At 47.4% G+C, this 26,637-nt stretch overlaps 2 protein-coding genes across 3 annotated transcripts in view; both read right to left on the reverse strand.

Annotated features, from left to right (window-relative positions):
• The window catches only part of LOC142769268 (uncharacterized), a 68,448-nt gene extending 61,993 nt beyond the window's left edge, over window positions 1-6,455 (reverse strand). For both annotated transcript variants that reach the window (XM_075872361.1, XM_075872360.1), the window contains exon 1: window positions 6,306-6,455. The gene's annotated coding sequence lies outside the window, so the exon portion shown is untranslated. The remainder of the gene's footprint in view (window positions 1-6,305) is intronic.
• A 5,483-nt stretch (window positions 6,456-11,938) lies between these two features.
• LOC119165676 (uncharacterized) overlaps window positions 11,939-26,637 on the reverse strand; it is a 234,397-nt gene continuing 219,698 nt past the window's right edge. The window contains exon 8 of the mRNA XM_075872364.1: window positions 11,939-12,054. Coding sequence (XP_075728479.1) covers window positions 12,048-12,054 — 7 coding nt within the window. The 3' untranslated portion in view covers window positions 11,939-12,047. The remainder of the gene's footprint in view (window positions 12,055-26,637) is intronic.

Raw genomic sequence — 26,637 nt, forward strand, 5'->3', positions numbered from 1 at the left:
AACTGATAATCAAATGCAACTCCACTGCTACGAAACCTATAGAAGTGCGCAACACGGTCGTGTACCGATTTCCATTCGCAGAGCTGCCACTGCTCTGTTTGATAGACCGATGATGAAGTTAGAGCTTCAGCTAACCAAACGAAATTTTCTGGCAGCGATAGATTCTTGAGTACACACGAACTTGGTGGGCAACATAGGCGCTACTTTTAAATGCGAAGCATTTCTTAGCGAACTTCGGCGACTTTGAGCGTATTCATCTATCTATAACCACCTAAGACTTTTAGCTCCCCAAGCCGTTTCGGTAATGGTATCGGTTCTAAACTTGGTATAGTATAACATTATTGTATAAATAACATATTTGACTAGTCAAAACATGAAAATTATAACGTATATGTCATGAATGTCCTGATTTACATCTCATGTTCCCGCAGCTCTTGCGGTGGTTTCATTCACGTGGCATGTTGCAAAACTGGTATGGTATGGCATGATCGCATGGCGAACACTAGTGACAGACCCTAACATGGCCCCATGACCACGCCGCGGTGGTCTAGAGGCTAAGGTACTCGGCTGCTGATCCGCAGGTTTCGTGATGGAATCCTGGCTGTGGCGGCTGCATTTCCGATGGAGGCGGAGATGTTGTAGCCCCGTGTGCTCAGATTTGGGTGCACATTAAAAAACCCCAGGTGGTTGAAAGTTCAGGAGCCCTCCACTACGCGCCTTTCATAATCATATGGTGAATTTGGGACATTAAACCCCGCAAATCAATCAATAAATCAATCAATCAATACCTTAACATGAAAATCATGACATGCGTGTCATGTAACAACATGACCACACGCAACGCCCATGATGCGCTTGCGGTCATTTCGAAAGCGTCACATATACCAAATTTGGTATTGCAGAATGTGAATGATTTACGAAGGTATGTGACTGGTGCAAGCACGATAATCATGAGATGCGCGCCATGTAATAACATGACTACACGCCAGGCTCATTATGTGCTGCCAGCCGTTCCGTTAGCTTCACTTATACCAAATTTCGTATTATGGGACGTAAATGAATGACGAAAATATTATACTAGTGCGAATATGATAAACATGAGATGAGAGTCATGTAACAACATGACTACATTTTACGCTCATGGTGCGCTCGCTGTTGTTTCGCTAGCATCACATGTACCAATCTAGGTATTACGTGACGTGAACGGACGACATATGTAAATGACACATCCAAACATGATAATCACGACATGCGTGTCATGCAACAACATGACAACATGCCGCGCTAGTGATGCGCTCGCAGCCGTTTCGCTAGCTTCACATATGCCAAATTTGATATTACGTGACGTCAATGGATGACGAAAGTATTTGACTGGCGCAAAATATATAATCATGAGAAGTGTGTCATGTGAGAACATGACTGCATGCCACAGTCAAGGTGCCAACACATCTCGACGTGACGCTGTACGCGATCTCGCCGGCGTTCATTTCACCGCGTAATGCCGGCGTTTCCACGCCAGGCGCCGGTCCTACCATATACTCACAGGCGTGCACCACGCTGCGTTGTTTCGACGCGTGAGCGTTTCAGTGCGTCTGTTGTCTTTCGTTCAAAAAAAAGAGGGAGACGCAGTGTCGTCTGGGTGATGCATCGGCGTGAAATGCAGCATGTCGAATTTCGCGCCGGTTGCCATCGGGCCGCACCGATGAACGCTGTTCGCGCCTGGCGTCAGACTATAGAGTGTTCGCATTTTGCTTACGAAGCGTCGCTGTGCCCAGCGTGCGCGCACGTCAACAATACATTGGAGTATGTTGGGCCCTTCATGGTGCGCTCGCGGCCGTTCTGTTAGCTTCGCATATACCAAATTTGGTGTGACGTGACGTCATTGAATGACAAAAGATATGACCAGTGCAAACATGAGAATACTGACAAGCCTGTTATGTAAGAACGTGACAATATACCACGCTCACAGCGTGCTCCAGGCCATTTCGCTAGCACCAAATATACTAAATCGTGAATCAATATGGAAGGTAATACACACATGAAGACATGTAAATAATCACATGGAAGTCATGTACGACATCATTTATCTCCACCTCGTAACGTTGTGCTGATTTTAACGTGACATATCAAGTTTTCTCATTCGTGCTTCACATAACATCGATTTCCAATGTACGTGTGATCTGCGAATTTTTAGTTTTTAGCGTTGTTGTCTTCCCATGTTTTGAAGGAGTTGATATACGTGTAATCTGCAGCGAGTCCCGCAGACTGCTGTCTACTTCAGATGTAGCAACCAAGCACCGGCGAATTGCACACGGGTGATGCCATCATGTGTAGACAGGTGGAAGCTTGGTGGTGGTGCTATATATTGTGCTTAACGGAAGTCAGCTGAATGTTTTTTTTTTCGAAATGTTTTTAGAAATTTTAGGTTAATATTTTTCCTCAACTACCTCTGGTAATTACCGTATTCAAGTTATTATTCGTAATTTTTACAGCATTTCGAACTTTGCTAGCCACATTATAGTCTGCATTCATCATTTTGCTGTGAAGGTGGTCATGCCACATTAGACGCCTGGATGGTCAACAAGCCTGGATCCTACCTAAAAAGCGTTGACAATGAGACATTTACCAATTTGAAGTACAAAAAATAATAGTAGAATACGAAAGCTACAATATTTATTGGCACAGTAGCCTTCAAAAGGAGACGCGGGTAAAGAACGCATTGAATGTGGCTACCAATTGTCTTTTTATAAAGTGACGATAACAATAGCACTGGTATGTTAAACAGAAAACCACATGTTTTAGCTTTTGGGTTGTGTTACACATTTTAACCAACCACGTGATAACACACGATGTTCTGTGTGACAAATAACCCCTTCAACAAAACTGTTTAAAGTATTTTAGATGCGAAGCAGCTCTTTTAATATCCGGTGTAATGCAATCCCTCCGTCCGCAGCGCTCCCCTCGCCTAGTTGTTGGAGTGGTGCGAAGTAGCTCACTGCCCTCCTAGTAGTGCGTGGTGACGTCTCTCTCCTTCACCTGTCGCGCGCTTGCCGCGTGTCAGCTCTCTCTTCACTCTCCCCAACACTCGCAACGTTCGAGCCCCTCTCCTAACGTGCGTATGATCTCACGCGCGGCACCTCTCTTCATCTGTCGGCGAGAATAAGCTGCGAGCCGGCGAGTGCACCCGCTGCAGGCGCCCCGAGAATCTCGAGGCGCTGACAATGTAGACAGCGTGCCGCTGCTTGCCGCGTGATCACGCCGATGGGCTGGACACCTTCGCTGCATGCTTCCCGCTATTCTGCAGATACCTTTCTTGGCCGCCGCTGGCGTTCCGAAGGTAAGCGAAGTTGATCGCGTTCGCGAATGACGACGTTAACACCGACGATGCGCGAGCCAAAACAGCCAAACGCAAGTGGCGGCAGTGGAAGACCAGTGACACCAATGAGGCGCTAGTCAAGAACAGCGATCGCATTAGAGAATACAGACAGTGCGCGGGTAACACCGACGAGACGCAAGCCAAGAAAGCCGAGCACAAGCTTCTTCAACGTGGCCCACCTCCTGTGTCCTCATTTCATACAAACGTTTACTCGCGTAAACGCTATACACCGAGTTTTGCTTCGAAATGCTTTTCCAGCACCAACGCCTACAGCAGTTCTAGCCGGGTCAACGCCATGCGCACCACTGCTGCTTCGCATCCCATCAGGGTTCCTTTTGGGGAGATGGTGCATATAATGTTTTTTTACAAACTGCCGTTTTTCACTTTGTCTTTTTGTATTCCTGTGGGGGAACATCGTAAAGAGAGATTAAGGGCCAATTCTCATAAGCGCGAAAATGCACGCGACAGCGATGAGCGACGCGACGTAGATCGTCTTCGCGCGATCAGCCGTTAGCGCAGGCAAACCTCATTCACGCGACGGCTTCGGCGAGCGAATTCCACTGTTGCTGGCATGAGGCCGTCTATTCGCACCAAGAAAACCGCATAGCGAGTGGTATGCAACTTAAAAATAATATGTATTGTTGTGTAATGAAACGGAAAGTGTTTATTATTGCCTTGCAGCACTTTTTATATGCACATGCGTAATAAACATTGCGTTATTTTTGTTGCGCATACGTGACTCGGGCAGGGTCACGTGCACCTATGTAGTCTTTGTCTTTTCCGGTTTTTCGCTATTGGCTGCTTGAGCCCACCACTTCCGGGCGATGAGCGACGGTTTCCAAATCTGGAGAACCAAGCGATCACGCAAAAATGAGCACGCGACACGTCGCGTGAACGCCCTGTTTCGTCGCTCGTCGCTGTCGCGTGCATTTTCGCGCTTATAAGGTTTGGCCTTAACACCAATGGCCTTGCACTGTTCTATTTTTCGCGTTTCATCTTCATTTTCGTTATTACATTAACAAGCAGAAAAGTCAGCTTCGACTACAACTTAAGCTGCCCTTACTCTCACAGGTGAATATTAAAGCTAAATTAGTTCTGCACTCTTCTTTTTCATGAAAATCATTTTAAGCACCATAATTTTTTTTGTTCCTACCAAAATAAAGTAGGTAAGTCGCGCACTCAACGATGGTTCAATGATGGTTTAGTTTGTGCTTGAGCATGACAGATGCAGTACCGAAATGGGATGAGGACAAGGAGAGAGATGACAAGACGCTAGATTCATTCGAAACTTTGTATAGTTAGGAAACAATACTTCATATATATATGGCCACCCACGCACGTCCGCCCGGCACAGATAGGAAGCATGCCGAATGCATCCTCTATAAAGACAGTATGCGCGGCACATCTTCGAGCGATAGCGCGGTAAATCTTGTCCCGTCGAATGGTTCTGGTCTATGTATACATTCTTTGATGAAAGCGTATCTCACCAGTTAGTTCATTTCAATTTTTATCGGGAAACGTGGCTGCGTATGTGTATAAACTGCTTCAGAAATATAATTAGATATATAGGTAGCGAAACTTTTGTGGGTTTCATTTCCCTGTCATGCTTATTTTTAGTCGAAACGCGCTATACATATCAACCCTATACGGTAAGGCATGCACACAAGGCGTTTGGTATCACTGCCTTCAGTTCAATGGGAAATTGCAGAAAATAATGCCAACAAAAGTATGGCGTACGCTCCAGGTGTTCGATTCCTGCCAGCGCAGAGTTATCTTCCATATACTTCGCTTTATTTTCATTTATATTTCAAATGCTGTTACTGACATCCTCTATAGATTTCACGACACTTCTGTGTTAGTTATCTTTAATATGGTGAATAAGAAGGAAACGTGAGCCCTTAAACTCCCTGTCTTGAGTTACAGCAAAAGTTTCAAGGTACTGTGCAAGTTGGTACGACAATGGCGAAACCTTCGATCTGCCAGATGTCTGGCGACACTTCGTTATGCATGACCTAAGACTACAACAATGTGAAATCCATCCCTCATCGTTAGTTGCGTGTGGTTCTTACAAAAAAGTGTGCTTTAAGTAGTAGACGTTGGCGCTAGGGACAGGACGTCGCTATCGCTTTCAACTCTCGAAGGGGAAGCTTAGAGCCCCCAATATTTTGTCGCTCCACTATAGGTACAAGTGCACCCATGCGAGAAATGTGTCAAAATTGTTCCAACAAGATTTCTGCACACGCTCGGACTGTTTTAGTTTATTTTGAAGTATCTAATGTCTGCACTAAGAATCATTTGCAATAATCAGCACCACAACTCCTCAAATTCGTTCCGGCCAAATAACTTACAATACCGTGGGTGGAGCCAATCACTGAGGCTACTTGTATCTTTATAATGGTTGGCCTGTCTATTCCAGAGCATTGCCCGGCCAGCGCGTGCTGTCTACGTTGCCTTCGTCATTGTGCGATCCCTCGTGGAGGGCTTGCGATCGGCTGATTAGCTGACAATCTCAAAGCATGCTATGATCAAGCTAATGAGCTATGTCCTTCTAAGACAATGGGAAACAATGTAAACGAATACCGATATTATTACGACGTTTATAACTTGCACAAGTCTAAGAGAGGGCGTGCTAATTAGGAGACAGTAATTATGCCCTTACTCACGCTGCAGCTCTATTTGTAGAGGAACAGATGCGCTGCATGAAGGTAGCAGGTTCCATAGCTACCAGCGGCAAGTGATTTTCGGGTTCATATTATTTGTTTACATTTACCATTTAATTACTAAACGTGGCATAGGGTATACTTTCCTTCATTTTCTGATTAGGTTGCATCGAACAAAGAAGAAGACTGAAGACTTTCAGTCTTTGGGTTCAGTTTAGAATAGCACTGGCTCCAAAGAGTGAATACAGATGAATTTGGACTGCACCTACTGTTTGTCGTTGTCTCTTTACAGACACGCAGGGCTCGTAAAGGCTGTTGTTTAGGGATTTCATTCTATTCTTCATCACGTACTGAAGCACGGACATTTCAAACGACAGTGCAGTAATTATCAACGGTTTGTTGTAAGTGCTTCCCTGTTTCACCGCGAACCAGGCGTACTCCTGAAAAGAGCAGTAGAAATGTATGCGAATAAGAATCCCAAATAAACATTGTGGAAACATCACTGCATAAAGATTTATATTTGACATTTAACATTTCCACGTAAAGAATGGCGTGCTTAGCATCGTCCATAAAATTAGGTAATCAGCTTAGCTGAAGGAGCAAGGTTCTACATCTAAAGCTGTTACGAGCTCATTAATAGCCAAGTTTGTTTTTTTTGTTGTTGTCTGCAGGCATACTGACGTTGCCACTTTCTGCTGCAAACTACTGGGAACAAGATGAAGCAAAAATAATTTGAGCCAGAGTAGAACACGGGTACTCGGGCTGTCAGTCGAGCATGTATCAGAGAGCCCCGTCTGTGCATGAAACATGTTCATGAAAAACCTTGTACAGATCCCATGTGAAGTCAGGAACCATTTAAAAAACCTTGTGCTGTGGAGCAAAAGAATAATCCAGTTTGTATTCAATACAATAGTTTATTATATACTAGCCAGCGTAGGATCGAACTAAATCCGCTGTGCGGCGTGACAAACCTTACTGCGCATGCGCACCACACCACTTCTCCTCTCCTACGCTCCCTCTTTCTCTCATCGAAACGCTACTAAACCTACAATCGCTCCCTCCTCTCCAACACCATGCCTCTCTCTCTCTCTCCACCAGGCCTTAATCCGAGCGGCGTTTACACACCCACTGCAGATACGCGTCTCCTCTCATTCTCTCTTGTCTTATGACACCGATGAAGGCAGTGTCGGCTAGTGAGTTCCTTGATTGAAAATGCCGACAGATCGCGCTGCACAAGCGTTCCATAGGCACCCAGCATATATAGGCACTCGATATTGACCTCCAAGATAATGTTGGTGGGAGATTTATCTGGTGCATTGTTCAAAAAAATGGCAACATATCCACGGAGTGAATGATGGGGAGTGAGGCGAAACATTCGTCCGTCCATTCGTTCTTGCTTCCGTCCGTTCCTGCGTACGTCTGTGTAACCGTCCATGCATCCATCCACACGTCCGTGCGTGCGTCTGTTCGTGCGTCCGTCCCTGCGTTCGTCCATGCATCCGCGCCTGCGTCCGTTCATGCGTCCATACATGCATCTGTCTGTGTGTCCGTTCGTCCATCTATTCAGCACTCCAAGTACCACCATCTCGCATCTTTACATCATATATTCTTCATATAGAAGCACCGTGGACATTTCAAGGACATCGGACATTTCAAGGACTAAACGGGAGGTGGCACACGCACACTTTCTTACGGCTTGCACTTCGGGTTTACTTCCCACCTTTAACCACCTCGAGTTCATGGTACATACTAGTTCACTGTATTCATGGCTATGCGGCCCAATGCTCGCTAAACCTTTCTAAAACCAAGGACGTTACACCCAGCGAGTATAACGTAGCAACCCTTTCTTGTCAGATCGTGTTCAATGTACATGCCAATAGCTGCTAATGGGGATCGCAGCGTGCGCGTTACCTAAAGGCCGAATGCTCCTGTCTCTCATTCCCCCTTAGCAGCCATTAACATGTGCATTGAGCACTATATTTTATTTTTCAACAACGCACCGAAGAAATCTCTCACCGGAACCACCTTGAAGGTCAAAATCATAAGGACCGCTATTTCGGGTATGTGCCACTGGTGGTTACGTACTACGAGGGATGCAGAAGCCACGCCATAAGGAACTTCGCCCCTAAAATACAAATTAGCAGCGTGTGCGTTAACTAAAACTGGACAGCAAGTATCTGCGTCCAATCTGATTCTTCTGTATCTCATTGTTCATTAGCAGCGATTCAAACATTTCGGTAGGAAAGATCGGTCAATAAGTGCGTGCTTTGCACCTCCCAGATTTCTCGCTTGCGCAACGCCGCGATGAGTGGCACCGTCAACGTCACTGGCAGTAAGCGTGGTAGCGCATTTTGCTTCGCATCTACCCATGCTATTCTCTATCGGGAGATGGTGTAAATTTATATCTTTAGAATTGTCGCAAGCATCTGAGAATTTGAATTGCGCAACGAATGGATGAGTTGATACTTCCCACAAAGTAGAAAGGAGTCGGCCAAAACTGTTCGTTAACGTGTCTCACAGCAGCAGCAACCAATTTTTAATATTTGCAAGACAACCCAGACGAAATGTCTCAGCAATGTCCAGAAAAAGACCCCGTGGGCGAAGGGCAAGCAACCAAAATTTCATGCAGTGTACCCAGGCTTCTTCAGCTGCTCCAGTGCCCGTGACTTGGTGCAAAAAGTCTAGGTCTCCGCTTGGCGTAGTCATGGAGGAAGGGAACAGCCGTCGGGACCATTTCTTGATGACGCGACTTCGTGGGCTTCTCTTTGACAGCAGTCTATGAAGTGGCAAGCTATAGTACACTAATGCCGTCATTACACACCCAATACACGCCCAGTAGACGCCGCAGCGGCATTTCTGTTGCACCTCGGTGAAAACCGTAACTCACAGTGACTTTGGTGTGAATGTCTGCTCACGAAGTGTCAGCGTTTTTTAGTTTTTTTTACAGTGAATATAATACACTGATGCCACCTCATAGCCAGCTTATCGGGGCAGTGCTACGGTGCGACGCAGCGTGTGTTAGGTCAAGTAAAAAGTCACCTTCTTTATAAATCTACGCAGAAGAGGCGATGGTCGTCAACCTAACAGTTCTACACGAGCGGCATGTAGTGGTCCCCAAGTCTTCCTGACTTCAAATCATTCTATTGAGGTGGCTTTGATTTCGCTTAGTTGTGAGGTCATTTTCACTACAGTTCACAACAACCTAATGTCCTGAATTGATTAGGAATAGGGTGATGATGACAATGGACGAAAGTTGTGGCTAGGACAAGGTATTAGTGCATGACGGCCACAGTACAGCAGAGATTTCTAGTTTAGTAAACTTGCCGATTCTCCTTAATTACTAAGTGCTACCTCGCGTGCCGACACTGGTTTCCTGTTACAGAACATTATTAGTTACGCGGAAAAGGCGCACTCATGCGTTTCGCGAGACTGCTAACCAGACTAAAGTAGCGTTGGTTCGGGGTGATGACTGGGTTAGGCGGTGCAACGATGCAGGTTCCCTAAGGCCCAATCCATCCCACTGAAGTTATTATCACGTAGATGTTTGCACGCAATTCACTGTGACGAAATAACGACAACCATAAACTGAAACATCCTCCATCGTAGTACAAGTTGAAATAGTCCAGATTTGAATACAATATGGTTTGCAGTGCCGAATCTGAAGTCGTACTTCACAAACAATGTGCCTCCTATTTAGTCCTATTTACGTGCTTCATCGGCGTTTTCGCCTCACAAGGACTCAACAGGTCACGTTAAGATCGACCGATGTGGCAATGTGTACGCTCTCAGCCTGTTTTCCCGGCGAAGGCCGATTTTCGAATCTTGTATATTGCTATTTATGTATGCGCTACCAATACGAGTAATTGAAGGTCATGATCCTGAAATTAGTTTTATTGGTGTTAAACGTGTTTGAGCACGATGTTTGCAAAGAATTTAATTTTTACTCTTTATAAGTACTGGTATGGGCAGAATGGTTACACCCCAACCATGAATGTTTACTTAAAGCAGGCATACAGCTATTGAGATTCATATTAGGGGCCCACTCTGTGAAGATTGGAACTGTTTGAAAAAATCACTCATTCACTTTTATTATATTCGGTGAAACACACCCTCCAACCGAATTTAAGAAACCGGTGGGATGGGGTGGGAGCAGTTAGGGAAGGAAGTGGCTACGGGTCTGACTAAATATTGATGAAATTTTCTCGGAAAAATTGCTTACTATAGGCATTTATCTGTAAGGATATGATGAAGTCGAAGTTTCTACAATTCTGTTGAACACATAGTAAAAATATTACTTATACAGCTATTATGTCACGGTGTGACTGTATATCGGCGAGGTGCAATGAAGCGCATATGCGGAGTTTTCTGTGAGGAAAAGATGCAACACTCAACACTGGTTACGCCATCATTCAAATTGCACTAACATAAAAGCACTGCTTCCGCTAGAATTCAAAGTAGTAACAAGTAGCAAAAGCAATGGGTCAATAATTTGTCTTCTCCGGTTAACTTGTACGCCTTTTCTAATCAGGAATATACAATTTGAAATTTAGCTGCAAGAGTGTGAAGAGAGGACTACTTATTAAACAGTTATGCCCGGCATTTCCTTACCTGCCAATATTTGTGCAACTCTCTCTGTAGAGCTTCCATTCCCTAACGACATTTTTAGTTTTAACGCTGGATAGTGATTCTGGCAATTACCAGAACATGCCTTCTTTCATAAAGGCTATCTTATTTGCAGTAGATACGCTGAAAAAAAATCTGGCTGACAGTATTTCTTGCACACAGACTTCTGAAGGACATCTCCCCATATTCAGCACAAGGATCCCTTAAGGTGTTCGCATTTCACGTCAAAAGCCGTAGTAGTATTTCAGGCCAATATTTTGATGGTAGATGTTGACCTACACTTATTTCATCATAGGCTCTCGAGTGAAGTGCTGCCGTCATGCAACATTTAGGTTATAGACACCATATACGCTAAAATGGTAATATTACTTTTAGGTAATTTGCTCATATAAACTCTGATAACGCAGGTAGACATGTTTCGCCATTTTAGGGTGAATTTAAATAAATAGGTAGCGACTCTGATCTTTTGCTTTCGTGTGCACTTCTGGCCCCATCTGACGCACTCTTGCTTTGACCTAAAGTTGAAATTGTGTTTTGTCACCCTCTTAAAGGATGTGAGAGCCCATGTTCCCAAAATACCGTGGTTGATACCTGCCCATCATAATGATCCCAAGTACTAACGTTATGACACACTGTCTGTCGAATGAGCACTAGTTTAATCGTAGTCATTCCTAAAATTCCTTCTTGTGATTACACTTTCTTGTTAGCACTTGTCCGCTTACCACGCCACTTACCAAAGTTTAGACTTGTTCATAAATAAGAGACACCTGTTGATAGGAAGGTTACTCACATCTATGTCGCTTGCCTATGTATTCTTTGTCACTTTTCATTGATAGCCAACATGAAACACCTAGGTTCAATGTGTCGTGTCATACAACCTTATTGACACATTAGCACCAATTTTCGGCATCTATGTCTGGTAGTGGTACGAAAGGACATACACAAGTGTCCTTGTAGGTGACTTTATCCTATTTGGCAGATGTTAGCGGTTTGGCAAGCGGTATCTAGTGCACGCCTACCAAAATTTCTCTACCCCAATCTTCTTATCAGTGGCCTTCGGTACTTCCTTTTCGTCATTAAAATTATCTACACACTATTGAGCATATATTGATATGGTTTGAGTGCAAGAAAGATTAATGTTCGTAAAGGTGCTAACGCAGTACCTGTTACGTGCAAGTTAGCCTTGCCATACTCTCGCACAATTCAGTTGGATCGAATGTCAAGAATGCAATCTCGAGGGCAAGGCAAAAAATATATAATGAACGCTTTGACTACTTACTTTACCGCCTCACGAAATCCGTGTCTCAGATTGATTCTGTAAATATTAGCGTAGCCATAGGATCCCATAGCGAGGACGATCTTCGATGTCTCCTCACGCTGCATCTCTTTCATTCTCTGAAACACACAATAATGAGTTTCTTTGTGGTTACACATCCCAATACTAGTACACCATTCTGAGAAATGACGTAGTGCAAAAAGTCACAGCTTTGCCCCAAAGGCGAAGCAATGAACGCAATAGTAACAAATGGGATGGTTATGCGCAGGATGGCAAGCAGATTGAAATATGCCCGGTTTTCTCACGCACAAAAAACGCACGAACCGAACTCAGGGATATGATGAACGCGAATAAGTGTCTCAATTGTTACTTTGCTGTGTCTGAAAAAGTGCGCTTTTTTTGCAAACTAAAATTGCTAAACGATCGCAGTGACCTTTTTGCGCACGGTAACTATTGCAGAATTGCTTCGGTGAAAGCTACAGGCCAGTCAAGATGTCAATATTTCTCACCCCGAGATAAGAGCGCGTCAGCGAGCGTCCACCGTCTCTTCTCTGAGAGGCAAAGTATGCGTGGGAGATGAGAGCTCGCGCCATCACACACTCAATGCGCTTTATTGATGGTAATGCTGAAAACACCATAGTTCCCGCCGAGATGCACATCGCCAGCGTTAAGTGGTAGATATCAATAGCCTGCCGTTTGAACTTTGAAGGACGGGCTTCTCAATGGCATAGTGGTTGACGCCACGCAATCACGACTCAGAGGTTCTACGTTCAATTCCGTGCGCTCGAGTCTTTTTTTTTTCAGGACATTTTCCTGTTTTGCGTTTTCACACACACACACACACACACACACACACATATATATATATATATATATATATATATATATTGTAGTGACAAAAATTCGGGCTTGCTAGAGATGATGAAGAAGACGTTTGTTGTGGCAGAGGCTCGTGCTGCTGCAGCTGCTGCTGAAACCACTAGCTGCTGTCTCGCTGCTGTTCGGCCCATTAAACGGTTGCATCACCCCGGCGTGGCGTCTAACAGTATTCTTACATTTGGTGGAGGTGCTGGTTGTCTCAAACTGGAACTCCGTTCCCGGACTCTACCTCAACCCCCCGCTTCTCCAATGCCTGACGACATGACCCAGCCGCCTGCAGTCATAATACCATCCGTCACCTGTTCTGAACTGCCACGACAGCGATATCTAGTAATTTTCAACGCAACCGACGACCAAGACACCGAAGACTGGCTCTCCCATTATGAAGCGGTAAGCGCCCACAATAAGTGGGATGACACCGACAAGCTCGCTTGCCTTCATTTCTATCTGGCGGGTGCGGCAGAACTGTGGTTTAACAACCACAAAGCGGAAATACCCTCTTGGTCATCCTTCAAGACGCGCTTTGCAGAAGTGTTTGGCCGACCCGCTGTTCGCAAGCTCCGCGCCGAACAGTGCTTGCGCGGCAGCGCACAGCGCTCTGGCGAGACCTTTACCTCGTATATTGATGATATTCTGGACCTCTGCCGTCGTATCGATTCCCACATGTCTGACACTGACAAAATACGGCACATCATGAAAGGTATTGAGGACGACGCCTTCCACATGCTCGTTGCAAAAAACCCGCAAACCATCGCCTAGCTTATTCAACACTGTCCGAGTTTCGACGAGCTGCGGAAAAAGCGCATTTCTAGTCGACGTCCAAACCTCGACACGAGCTCTACATCTGCGTTAACCATTGGCGCTGTTTCATCAGAACAAAGCACCTTAATGAAGCAAATTCAGCAGTTCGTCCGAGAAGAAGTGGCGCGCCAATTGTCTCTTGTGCCGCACGTTCCGGCCAGTGTGCACACACTGACCCCAACGCTCCTCAAGACAATCGAAGAGCAAGTTTCTGATCCCCTGTCTCCTACATACCATCCTTCGCCTATCTCCGCCCCTCTCACTTACGCTGAGGCCCCCAGACGATCGCCGCCATCGCTACCAAACGCCACGTATCTTGGTAGACAGCCCCGTCCCATCTACGCTGCAAGTTCCCCTGTCCGTCTTCACCCACCCCTTCTTCGTCGCGCCGCGCTACCATCAACTAACCCTAGGCGCATTCCGGACAACAGGCCAATTTGCTACTTCTGCCATCTTCCCGGTCATGTAGCACGCTACTGCTGCCGCCGGGGTTATAACCTAACTGCTGGTGAGGCGAGTTACGGCTATCGTGCAGAGCCACCACAGTCGTCTTCGTTCCACCCCACGTCGGAACAGTCGCCGCCACGTCGCCGCGGCTTCGACAGGGATCGGTCGCCCTCACCACGGTGCCGTTCGATTTCTCCTATGCTTCCTCGATCAGTCCCCACCCAAACGGAAAACTGACCATCGCAGTTCCCGAGGCAAGAGCTGCGCATATATTGAAACTTTCAAGGCCTCCGTTTCTACCTGCTAATGAAATAACTGTGCATATTGATGGTGTACCGGTGCAAGCGCTCGTTGATACTGGCGCGGCCGTGTCTATGCTAAGGGGTGAACTGTGCCGCAAGTTGAAAAAGCCCACACTGCCACTTTCCGATATGTCTCTCCGCATGGCCACTGCGCATCACATCGAACCTTCTGCGGCATGCACAGCTCGACTGGTGATCCAAAATATTTTGTATGTAGTCGAATTCGTTGTGTTTTCTCCATGTTCGCATGATATCATCTTAGGCTGGGACTTCCTCTGTGCTCATCATGCCGTCGTTCACTGTGCGCGTGCCGAACTAGAGTTGTCGACGATGTCTGAACTGCCCCTGTGTGAAGCGCCGACGTCTGAAAGACCTTTCAAATCGCTATCTTCCCGAGTCATCGTGGCCGCAGACACTCACATTCCTCCTCTATGCTGTGTTCTTGTGCCACTCATCTACGACGACGCGCCCTCTGTCACCGCCCTCTTTTACCCCTCCGACGCCTTTGGCTCTCGCGAAAGCTTCCTTCTCCCGTTCGCAGTTGTCACCGTAGAAAACTCCCGTGGCTCCATTTATATAACGAACTCGCTTCCTTTCCCAGCCATATTATTCCGTGGCGAAGTCCTCGGTCACCTTGAGGAAATTGATTCTGTTTCGTCCAGTCACCTACCTGACGACTTGCCAGTATCTCACTTAAACACTATTACCTCTGATACCACTTCCACTTCATCTCCGGAGGCTTTTTTCCCATCGATTGACCATCAATTTCCCGCTGCTCAGCACACCCAACTCCTGGCTCTGCTAGATCGCTTCAAGATGTCATTTGACCATAGCCAACCTTCTTTGGGTCGCACATCTGCAATCGTTCACCAAATCGACACCGTTAGCCATGCACCTTTGCACCAGCGCCCATATCAAGTTTCTCACGCTGAACGCCGTGCCATTTATGATCAGGTGAATGATATGCTTCGACGTGGCGTAATACAACCTTCAAACAGCCCTTGGGCCTCTCCGGTTGTACTGATAAAAAAGAAGGATGGTAGCATAAGATTTTGCGTTGATTACAGGCGTCTTAATAAGATCACGAGAAAAGATGTTTATCCGCTGCCAAGAATCGATGACGCCCTCGATTGCCTACAAAGAGCAGAGTTCTTTTCTTCTTTAGACCTTCGATCGGGCTACTAGCAGGTTTCTATGAATGACGCCGACCGCCCGAAGATTGCGTTTGTAACGCCTGACGGATTGTATGAATTTAACGTGATGCCATTCGGCCTCTGTAATGCGCCTGACACCTTCGAGCGTCTCATGGACAACAACCTTAAAGGCTTTAAATGAAACACATGCCTGTGCTATTTGGATGACGTCGTCATTTTCTCGAAGGACTTCGACTCCCACCTCAGCCGCCTCGCAAGCGTGCTGATATGTCTTTCGGACGCTGGACTGCAGCTGAATTTGAAGAAATGCCACTTCGCTGCCCGCCAGCTAACCATATTAGGGCATGTTGTTAGCAAGCATGGTGTTCGTCTTGATCCAGCCAAGCTTAGCGCTGTCGCTGACTTTCCCAGGCCATCTACACTAAGAGAACTCCGCAGCTTCATCGGCCTCTGCTCATACTTTCGCCGTTTCATGCGCAATTTTGCCACTATAATCGCACCCCTGGCACAGCTACTTGCCGAAAACCAAGACATCACGGCGTGGTCCCCAGCATGCGATGAAGCATTCGCCTCGTTACGGCATCTTCTGACATCACCACCTATCTTACGCCACTTTGATCCAGACGCTCCAACCGAAATCCATATGGACGCTGGTGGAGTAGGCCTCGGCGCTACTCTTGCTCAGCCTAAATCTGGCTTCGATGAGTATGTTGTATCTTACGCAAGTCGCACCCTTACTAAGGCGGAAAAGAACTATTCAGTCACCGAGAAATAATGCCTTGCCATTGTTTCGGCAATCACTAAAATCTGACCTTACGTATATGGCCGCCCATTTGACGTCGTGACTGATCACCACGCATTGTGTTGGTCGTCTTCATTAAAAGACCCATCTGGTCGCTTAGCTCGCTGGGCACTACGTCTCGAAGATTATGACATTCGTGTAATTTATCGGTCAGGCCGCAAGCATTCGGACGCCGACGCTCTTTCTCGCTCACCACTTCCCCACGATTATGTTACAGCGTCTGTTTCCCGCTACGAATGTTCTTCACTTGAACATGTCGACATGTCCTCTGAGCAACACCAGGATCCATGGATAGCGTCTCTCTTAGAGTACCTGTCTCAGACGTCTCCAAGTACCGACAATCGTTTACTTCGACGAACTGCTGGCCATTTTACCATCCGTTACGGTCTTCTGTACCGGCGAAATTACCCATCTGATGGCCGTAAATTGTTGCTGGTGATACCTCGCCACTTACGTTCAGACGTCTGTGCCTCCTTCCACGCGGATCCACAATGCGCCCACGCAGGTGTAGTGAAGACGTATGCTCACCTACGAATTTTATATTACTGGCGCGGAATGTACCGCTTTGTTAGGCAGCACGTCCGTTCATGTGCCTTGTGCCAGCGCCGGAAGAGCTCCCCTCGCACAACCACATGTAGGACCACTCCAGCCACTGCCGTGTCCTTCTCGGCCTTTTGGCCGCATCGGAATTTATTTATTTATTTATTTATTTATTTATCATATACTGCGAACCATTTAAGGTCCAAGCAGGAAAGGTACAACAAGTTCGAAGGTAAAATAAAGGTACAACAAAGTTACAACAAAATTGATATTGGTATACACGAAATGTAAGAAAAACATAGAAATCACCATCAAATTATACTCGTTTCTGGGTTCAAGTGAATTGACTTGTACGGTCCCCTACCATACACACCAAATGAAAACCACTGGGTCATCGTAGCCATGGACCATCTTACGCGTTACGCCGAAACTTCGGCGCTTCCCGAGGCCACTGCGCGTGAAGTCGGCTTGTTCATTCTGCACAACCTCGTCCTCCGGCATGGTGCGCCCAGTGAGCTTCTTAGTGACCGTGGGCGTTTCTTCTTGTCGGAAGCTGTAGAAGCCCTCCTACGCGAATGCAACATCGTGCATCGAACAACCACCGCATATCACCCCCAAACTAACGGGGTGACTGAGCGATTTCATCGCACGCTGGGTGACATGCTCTCCAGGTATGTTTCCGATGACTATACGAACTGGGACCGCATACTGCCATTTGTTACGTACACTTACAACAGCGCAATTCAATGTACAACTGGATTCTCCCCGTTCTTTCTTCTTTATGGTCGGGAACCTTCATTGTTCTTGGACACTATCCTTCTGTACCACCCAGACCCTTCAGAATCAACGACTTTGGCAGAAGCGCCACATATGCCAAAGAATGTCGGCAGCTAGCACGTGCGCTTACTACGCACGATCAGGCTCGCCAGAAGGACTCCCATGACCAACGCTCATCTCCATCGTCATACGCGCCTGGAACAATCGTGTGGCTCCGCGTGCCATCGTTTGCCCCAGGCCTTTGCTCAAAGTACCTTGGTCTTTGGATTTCGAATGACCTAAACTGGACAAGACATATTAATACTGTAATAAGCTCGTGCAATTACAAGCTATTTTATCTTAGACGAGCTCTCAAGCTTTCAACCCCCGCCGTTCGCCTTATTGCTTTTAATGCAATTGTTCAACCTTCTTTAGATTATGCTTCCATAATCTGGTACCCTCACACTAGAAAAAACATTAGCGAAATGGAAAAAATTCAAAAGAGAGCTGTTAGATTTATTTATAACAGTTTCGGCCGCACTTCAATAACACGTTTATTATCAAAAGCCAATCTTTCAACACCTACTCAAAGGAATAAAGTATTAAGATTGAAATTTTTCTTTCAGTTAGTTAAAGGTTATTATAAGTTAGACTTATCACACATACTTAATTTCTCCACGGGATATGCCACAAGACAGAGGCATTCCCTTACAATAACCCCATTCTCCACCCGTAATAACACGTTCAAATATTCATTTTTTCCGAGGACAATCATCGAATGGAATAACCTTAGTAATGAAGTTGTTTCCCAGTCTTCCTTGAATCTTTTTGCTGCGCAGCTCCAGCAGTGAGTGTCTGATATGTGATCCTGCTTTTTATTTCTATCACTGTAGCAATTCCCCACTCGTGACCAACTTGAATATAGCGCTGATTTCATTATATGCCCTTATGACTGTTCATTGCAAACCATTGTCTTTTTGTGTACATACCTCACCTGTTTTATATTTACTTGTTTGCCGATTTGTAAATTTAGCAAATGTGTATCCACCCTGCTAAAACCCTATGTTAGGGTTGCAGTATTCATAAATAAATAAATAAATAAATAAATAAAGTTCGCACCCAAGTATGATGGTCCGTAAAAGATCTTGCGCCAGACATCACCAGTCAACTACATGGTTGAACCTATTCAGCCACCTACAGATAAATGGCGCCGCGGGCGTGAACCTGTGCACGTCGACCGTCTATAACTTCACTACAACCCACCAGTGGTGTCTGTGCCATAGGTCACCAGGATGGCTCCTTTTGCACCGCGGAGTCAATGTAGTCACAAAAATACGGGCTTGCTAGAGACGACGAAGAAGACGTTTGTTGTGGCAGAGGCTCGTTCTTCTGCAGCTGCTGCTGAAACCGCTGGCTGCTGTCTCACTGCTGTTTGGCCCATTAAACGGTTGCATCACCCCGGCGTGTCATCTAACAGTATTCTTTCAATATATTGCCACCATTGATGAACGAGCCATTGTGGCTCATACGCGTTTTTGGGCGCGAAGAAGAAGAAGAAAAGAACATCTTCGTTGCTCCGGTTCAAGTGAACTCCTGGCTGCGGGTCTTGTTTTGTTCGTGACATTACTGGTGGAGGTGCTGGGTACGTGTACTTCGGCTGTGTCGGCCATCGTGGAGACAGCTACGTCTCCCAGAGCAAGAATCAGCCGCCGCCTGCGTGGGTTACCCCCTGAATTTGGTCCCTTGGCATCGACACCCAGAAAGATGGCAACTGCGATGACAAGCCAGGCGGTCCAAACCAGCGATGGCCATGATTCGCTTCTCGCCCATGTTCTCCACGTGCCACAGACACCAAAGCCGTTCCATGGAGACATCTTCGAGGATGTTGATGACTGGCTAGACCACTTTGAACGGGTTGCCAGTATCAACGAATGGGACGATGTTCGCAAGCTGCGCCGAGTTTATTTCTACTTGGAGGATTCTGTGAAGACGTGGTACGAGAACCACGAAGGCTCCTTAGCAACATGGCAAGAGTTCAGCCGAAAGCTCCGTGACGCCTATCGCAACACCGAAAGGAAGAAGAGGGCCGAACAAGCCATATCCAGCAGAAACCAACGGCCGAACGAACGTGTATCCATGTTTGTCGAGGACATGCTTCGACTCTTCAAGCACGCGGACCCTGCCATGCCTGAGGAAAAGAAGGTGCGCCATTTAATGCGCGGAGTAAAAGAACAGCTTTTCGCTGGGCTCGTGCGCAATCCACCGACGACAGTCGCCCAGTTCATCAGTGAGGCAGCTACGATGGAACGTACGCTGCAGCAGCGGTTGTCACAATACGAACGCCATATCCCGGCGTCAACATGCTCTATCGGCTCTGACAGCGAGAGACAGACCCTCGCAGACTTCATTCGAAGTATCGTTCGGGACGAATTGCGACAGCTGCAGGCAGTGGGATCCCATCCACCCGTGTCAGCCCTCGCGGATGTAATCAGACAAGAAGTCCGGCAGGCCGTCACACCCCTAGCCCCAATCGCACCGCCGATTCCCGAGGCCCCAGTCCTGACATACGCAGCGGCATTGCGATCCCCTGCGCCACCGGCTACAGATACTGCTATGCGGCCAAGGTACCAGGCTATGCAGCCATTTCACGACACTGCTTCAAGCCCACCTCTCGGCTCAAGGTTTTCGAGCCCACCCACCTATCCGCCGTCCATCTCAAGACAAAGTGGTAGCAAGGCAAGCACGTGGCGCACCTCGGATAACCGTCCGCTCTGCTATTACTGTGGCGAAGCGGGTCACGTATACCGGAACTGTCAATACCGGCAACTAGGTCTCCGCGGCTTCCACCCTGATGCTCGATGCCCGCGCTACGGTGAGCGGCCCCGCGAAATTAAGCCTATCTCACGGGCCAACGTACTCCTTCGACAATTCGGCACCACCAGTCGAGATCACCATCGCCTCGCCGGTCTACGTCACCCAGTTTGCCCTCATCGTCTTCCGCTCCTTTGATATGTGGGGTTTAACGTCCCAAAACCACTATATGATTATGAGAGACGCCGTAGTGGAGGGCTCCGGAAATTTAGACCACCTGGGGTTCTTTAACGTGCACCCAAATCTGAGTACACGGGCCTACAACTTTTCCGCCTCCATCGGAAATGCAGCCGCCGCAGCCGGGATTCGAACCCGCGCCCTGCGGGTCAGCAGCCGAGTACCTTAGCCACTAGACCACCGCGGCGGGGCTTCCGCTCCTTTCAGGAGCCGGTCACCAAGTCCCCGCAGGGAAAACTAGGAACGGCGACTTCTGGGGGTGAAGTCGCGGCCCGGCGAACTGTAAAAGACCCTCCTTCGACGCAACGACCAGACGAGGGCGATTCCGCTTTTGCAGTGTTCTCCGACAGCAAAAAGATTGTTTCTGCCGAAATTGCCGTCTTCGTCGACAATCATGCTGTTAACGCCCTCGTCGATACCGGTGCCGACTATTCCGTAATAAGCGCAACACTGGCATCTGAACTGAGGAAGGTTATAACGCCTTGGCAAGGACCTCAGTTGCGCACGGCAGGTGGCTATCTGGTGACGCCTACTGGTATGTGCACGGCACGCATTCGAATACGTACGTCAACATTTGCGGGCTCTTTCCTCGTATTGCGCGTGTGCTCTCGGCCAGTCATTCTAGGAATGGACTTCCTTCGTGAATACGGCGCCGTCATCGACCTCCGTGAATTACTTGTGTCGTTCGACGATCCTTTTTGCGCTGCAACTGACAGTATGCAATTCCGGAAAAGAGCGCTCCGTGTTACCGACGATTCTCTGACTCTCCCACCTCGAACCAGCCTCTTTGTCAAAGTAGAATTGGGACAGGACTTGTCTGACGCAGTAATTGCAGAGGCCAATTTGTCTCTCCTTATTTCACAACAAATCTGTGTTGCCCGAGGAATCATTCAGCCTAGCAATAGGCATGCTCACCTGCTGGTCACGAACTTCAGCGACGAATATCGCCACCTAACGAGACACACTGCCATTGCATATTGTGAAGAACTTGCCGATGGCGATGGTACATCTACGTTAGCTTCATTTTCATCGAACAGCCACCCTGACGAGGCCTTCGTGAGCACTCTCGACGTAAACGAGAGACTACCTTCGGCTCAACGAGAAAGCCTTTTGCGTATACTCGGCTCATTTCAAGACTGCTTTGCCACTACGTCAAGGGTTAAACAGACACCACTTGCTCAACATCGTATCATCACGGAACCTACTGAGAGACCCATCCGACAACATGCCTATAGGGTGTCGCAAAAAGAGCAAGATGCTATACGTGACCAAGTCCAGCAGATGCTTCAGGACGACGTCATTCAGCCATCGACCAGTCCCTGGGCTTCGCCAGTTGTGCTAGTAAAGAAGAAGGATGGTACGTTGCGTTTTTGCGTTGATTACCGTAAACTGAACAAGGTCACCAAAAAGGACGTTTATCCTCTACCCCGGGTAGATGACTCGTTGGACCATATACGCAACGCTAAATATTTGTCCTCCATGGATTTGCGTAGCGGCTACTGGAAAATCGCTGTGGACGAGCGCGACCGCGAAAAGACGGCGTTTATTACTCCCGACGGTCTGTACGAGTTTAAAGTGTTGCCTTTCGGTCTATGCCCAGCGCCAGCTACTTTTCAAAGAATGATGGATACGGTTCTCACGGGGCTCAAATGGCAATCATGCCTTGTTCACCTTGATGACGTCGTGGTCTTTGCAGACACGTTTGAACAACACGTCCAACGCCTTTATGCAGTTCTTCAGGCAATTAGAACAGCGGGGTTGTCTCTCAAACCCGACAAATGTCATTTTGGATATGAAGAACTGAAGTTCCTTGGTCACGTTGTGAGCCATGCTGGCATCCGCCCAGATCCCGAGAAAACCCGCGCCGTTGCCACCTTTCCCGTGCCCACAAATAAGCGCGACCTACGCCGATTTCTGGGGCTCTGTGCGTATTACAGGCGCTTTGTCAAAAACTTCTCGAAGATTGCTGAACCCCTCAACAAGCTTACAAAAGACGGTGTCTCGTTTGTTTGGGGTCCCGATCAGTGCCATGCGTTCGACACCCTCCGAAACCTCCTCCAGGCTCCGCCTGTACTAGGTCATTTTGACGAAAGCGCTGACACGGAATTACACACTGACGCAAGCAACGTTGGACTAGGAGCGGTGTTAGTTCAGTGGCAAAATGGCATAGAGCGCGTGATCGCTTATGCGAGCAGAACGTTATCCCCAGCGGAGAAAAACTATTCTGCAACCGAAAAGGAATGCCTCGCTGTTGTCTGGGCCATAACAAAGTTCTGCCCATACTTGTATGGCCGCCCATTCAGGGTAGTTAGCGACCACCATTCCCTTTGTTGGCTCGCGAATCTCAAAGATCCCTCAGGTCGTCTAGCACGATGGAGCCTTCGGCTACAAGATTTCGATATCACCATCGTCCACAAATCTGGGCGGAAACACACCAACGCCGACTGTCTCTCACGTGCACCGGTCGAAAATGCCAACACTAACCTTGAAGACGACGACACTTTTCTTTCTGCCGTATCAGCGACCAGCTTAGTGGAGCAACAGCGTCATGACTCGGAGCTCATCCCGCTCATTGACTACCTGGAAGGACGCAATTCCCACCTTCCCTGAAGCTTTGCGCGCTCACTATCTTCCTTTTGTTTCCGTGATAGAGTGCTTTATAAAAAGAACTTTCATCCTACACAAGCTATGTATCTGCTTGTTGTGCCAACTACGCTTCGTGGTGACATTTTACGTGCGTGTCACGATGAGCCATCATCCGAACACCTCGGCTATACGCGCACGCTGCAACGGATTCAACGCTCCTACTACTGGCCACGTCTCGCGAAGACTGTGAGGCATTACGTTCGCACATGTCGCGACTGTCAGCGACGTAAGATTCCACCTTTACGACCAGCGGGACTACTGCACCCAATTGGCCCACCAAAGGCGCCCTTTCATCAGATTTGCATGGACTTGCTGGGGTCATTCCCCACGTCTTCGTCTGGAAACCGGTGGATTGTCGTTGCTACAGACTACTTAACACGCTACTGTGAAACCAAGGCACTTCCAAAAGCCACCGCAGCAGATGTCGCCCAATTTTTTGTTAACAGCATCATCTTACGTCACGGTGCTCCAGCTGTCGTCATAACTGATCGTGGGACAGCTTTCACCGCAGAGATGCTGCAGGAAGTCTTGCGATTAAGTGGCACGGAACATCGTAAAACAACGGCTTACCACCCGCAAACAAATGGGCTGACTGAACGACTCAATAAGACAATTGCAGACATGCTGTCAATGTATGTGGACATCGATCACAAGAACTGGGACACCATACTTCCCTACGTAACTTTTGCGTATAACACTGCTGTTCAAGAAAGTACCGGTTTCACGCCTTTTCGCTTAGTCCACGGTCGTGACGTCACGACGATGCTCGACGCCATGCTCCTGCCCGACAACTTAGGAATATACCACACGGATGCCGCCAAATTCGCGCAGTGCGCAGAAGAGGCCCGTCAACTTGCTCGTCACCGCATTCAACGTCACCAAACCGCAGACGCGCGCCGCTACAATCTTCGCCACCGTGAAGTTATTTTTAAGCCAGGTGAGGAAGTCTGGGTGTGGACCCCTATCCGACAGCGTGGACGTTCCGAAAAGCTTCTTCGCCGCTACTTCGGCCCTTACAAGGTTGTGCGACGTCTCATTGACGTCACTTACGAGGTTCTCCCACAAGGCAATTCGAGACGTTCCCGTTTCACCCCGCAAACTGAAGTCATTCACGTTTCACGTCTCAAACCATACTTTTCGCGCTGTGAATCGCCAGAGAGTGACTGACTTTATTAGTATCTTCACGTCTTTCTTTTTGTTTCGTCTTTTCCTTACATTTTTCCTATTTTTCTTATTTCTCTAACTTTTGTCCCCACAACCAACTACGTTATTCCGCCTTACGCCATTCATTTTGCTCGCATGCTAATTTTCATTTAATTTTCTTTTCTTTTTTTTGCCTTCATGTACAGCATCGAGACGCTGCTTCTTGGGAGAGGGGGTAATGCCACCATTGATGAACGAGCCACTGTGGCTCATACACGTTTTTTGGGCGCGAAGAAGAAGAAGAGAACATCTTCGTTGCTCTGGTTCAAGTGAACTCCTGGCTGCGGGTTTTGTTTTGTTCGTGACAATATATATATATATATATATATATATATATATATACAAATATATATATATATATATATATATATATATATATATATATATATATATATATATATATATATATATATATATGTGTGTGTGTGACGTATCAAGTGATGGTTTGTAGAAGTAGAGAAGGAAGAAGTGCAGAATAGAATAAACATGGCGTATGAGCCAGGCCACGTCGCCCATTCATCATAGCGTCACACGAGTCGACAGGATGAAGACCTGGTAGCCACTTCATCCACCGGCCATCATCATCGAACACCTCAGCCAGACGCAGTGACTGAATGTGAACCGCACAAGTGCATCCCAACTCTACACCATGACCAGCATCATGACAGCACCATCGACTGACCTTCCCATCCCCAAGTACACCGGAGCAGTGGAAGATGGACCTGTACAGGACTGGTACAACCTGTTCGAACTCCACGCTACCGCTGCATCTTGGTCGGAACGGGAAATGGTTACGAACTTCAGCGACTACGTCACCGGTGAGGCATTTAAATTTTACCTCACCCACATATTCGACAACGATGAGTCTTGGCAAAAGAGAAAACAAGAAATGATCGTTTGGTTTAAAAAATACGATGACGACTACGACGAAGACTTGCTTGTAACCCACCATCCACAAACAACTGCACTCAGTCGTCAATTTTACAGGCAGTCTTCAAGCATTCGAACGCACAACAAGATTCGACCTCTGGCAAAAGACGAAGTGGCACACGAGTTCAGTGGCAGACGACAACGCGTATTTTGGGAAAAACACAGCCATCGAGCGTGCCTCCCTTCTGCACGAAAGTCGGCATTTGCGAAGTCATCGCTTCAGCATATGACCCGAGACGTTGCCCAACCACCTGATGCCGTTCACTCTTCGTCCGGCATACGTGGTCCACCACCTCGTTTTTCATCACGCGGTTCTTCAGGCGCTCCTAACGCTCACCATTTGCCTTATAAGGACGCCATATTTCTGGTAGATGACCTGGCGCATCGCGAAAATACCCTGTCGAGCCATGCTCCTTCCACACGGGTTCATGCATCGCCATCCAGTCCATACACACTCGATAGTGAAAGAAACACCGAAGGCTCCGACGCATCGAACGTCACACGCTGCAATGCGCAAGAGCCTCTTATAGTGAACAGGGTAGAAGAAGCTGCTGAAGAACTTTCTACCAATTCTGAAGCATTATCTTCATTGCCCGAAGTGCATGACAACAGCCCACAAACTACCAGCTGCCGATTGAGCCCCACATCAAGTTGTGAAGAAAACGAGCGCTATGTTCAAGAAGGAATCTCACCGCAATGCGTTCCACAGCAACATCAGCAACGCCAGCAAAAGCAAGTCCAAGAATCGCTGACACTCCAACGGATACACCGACAAGGACGATGACGCAAAGTCAGCCTCTTAAAACAAATTCAAGACGTCAGGCATCTTTGCATAAGGGATCGGCGCCAGAAACGCATTTGGCACAAAATGTCAAGACTGTGCCAAAGATTACATTTCCGAAACCTCAGGAAACACCGAACAAGACAAGAAGTCACCAGCTCTACCACGCAAAGATTCAGACACCATACCATTAGTTCACGACAACGGAGCCAACGCCACAGAAAACTACAAAAGAGACTGAATGCTATAATTTGTACAATGCACGAACATAGACATAATTCCTTGAACTTCTGTTCTTGTACACGCAGGCTGCAAGCACTAATTCTGTCTCAGCCACGACACAGAATACAGCGCGTACGACAGAAGATTCTGCACCTACGACATTCGACCTTAAAATGCTCCAAGGACATCCA

The sequence above is a fragment of the Rhipicephalus microplus genome, chromosome 8, assembly GCF_043290135.1.
Source record: "Rhipicephalus microplus isolate Deutch F79 chromosome 8, USDA_Rmic, whole genome shotgun sequence".
Classification (NCBI taxonomy): Eukaryota; Metazoa; Arthropoda; class Arachnida; order Ixodida; family Ixodidae; genus Rhipicephalus; species Rhipicephalus microplus.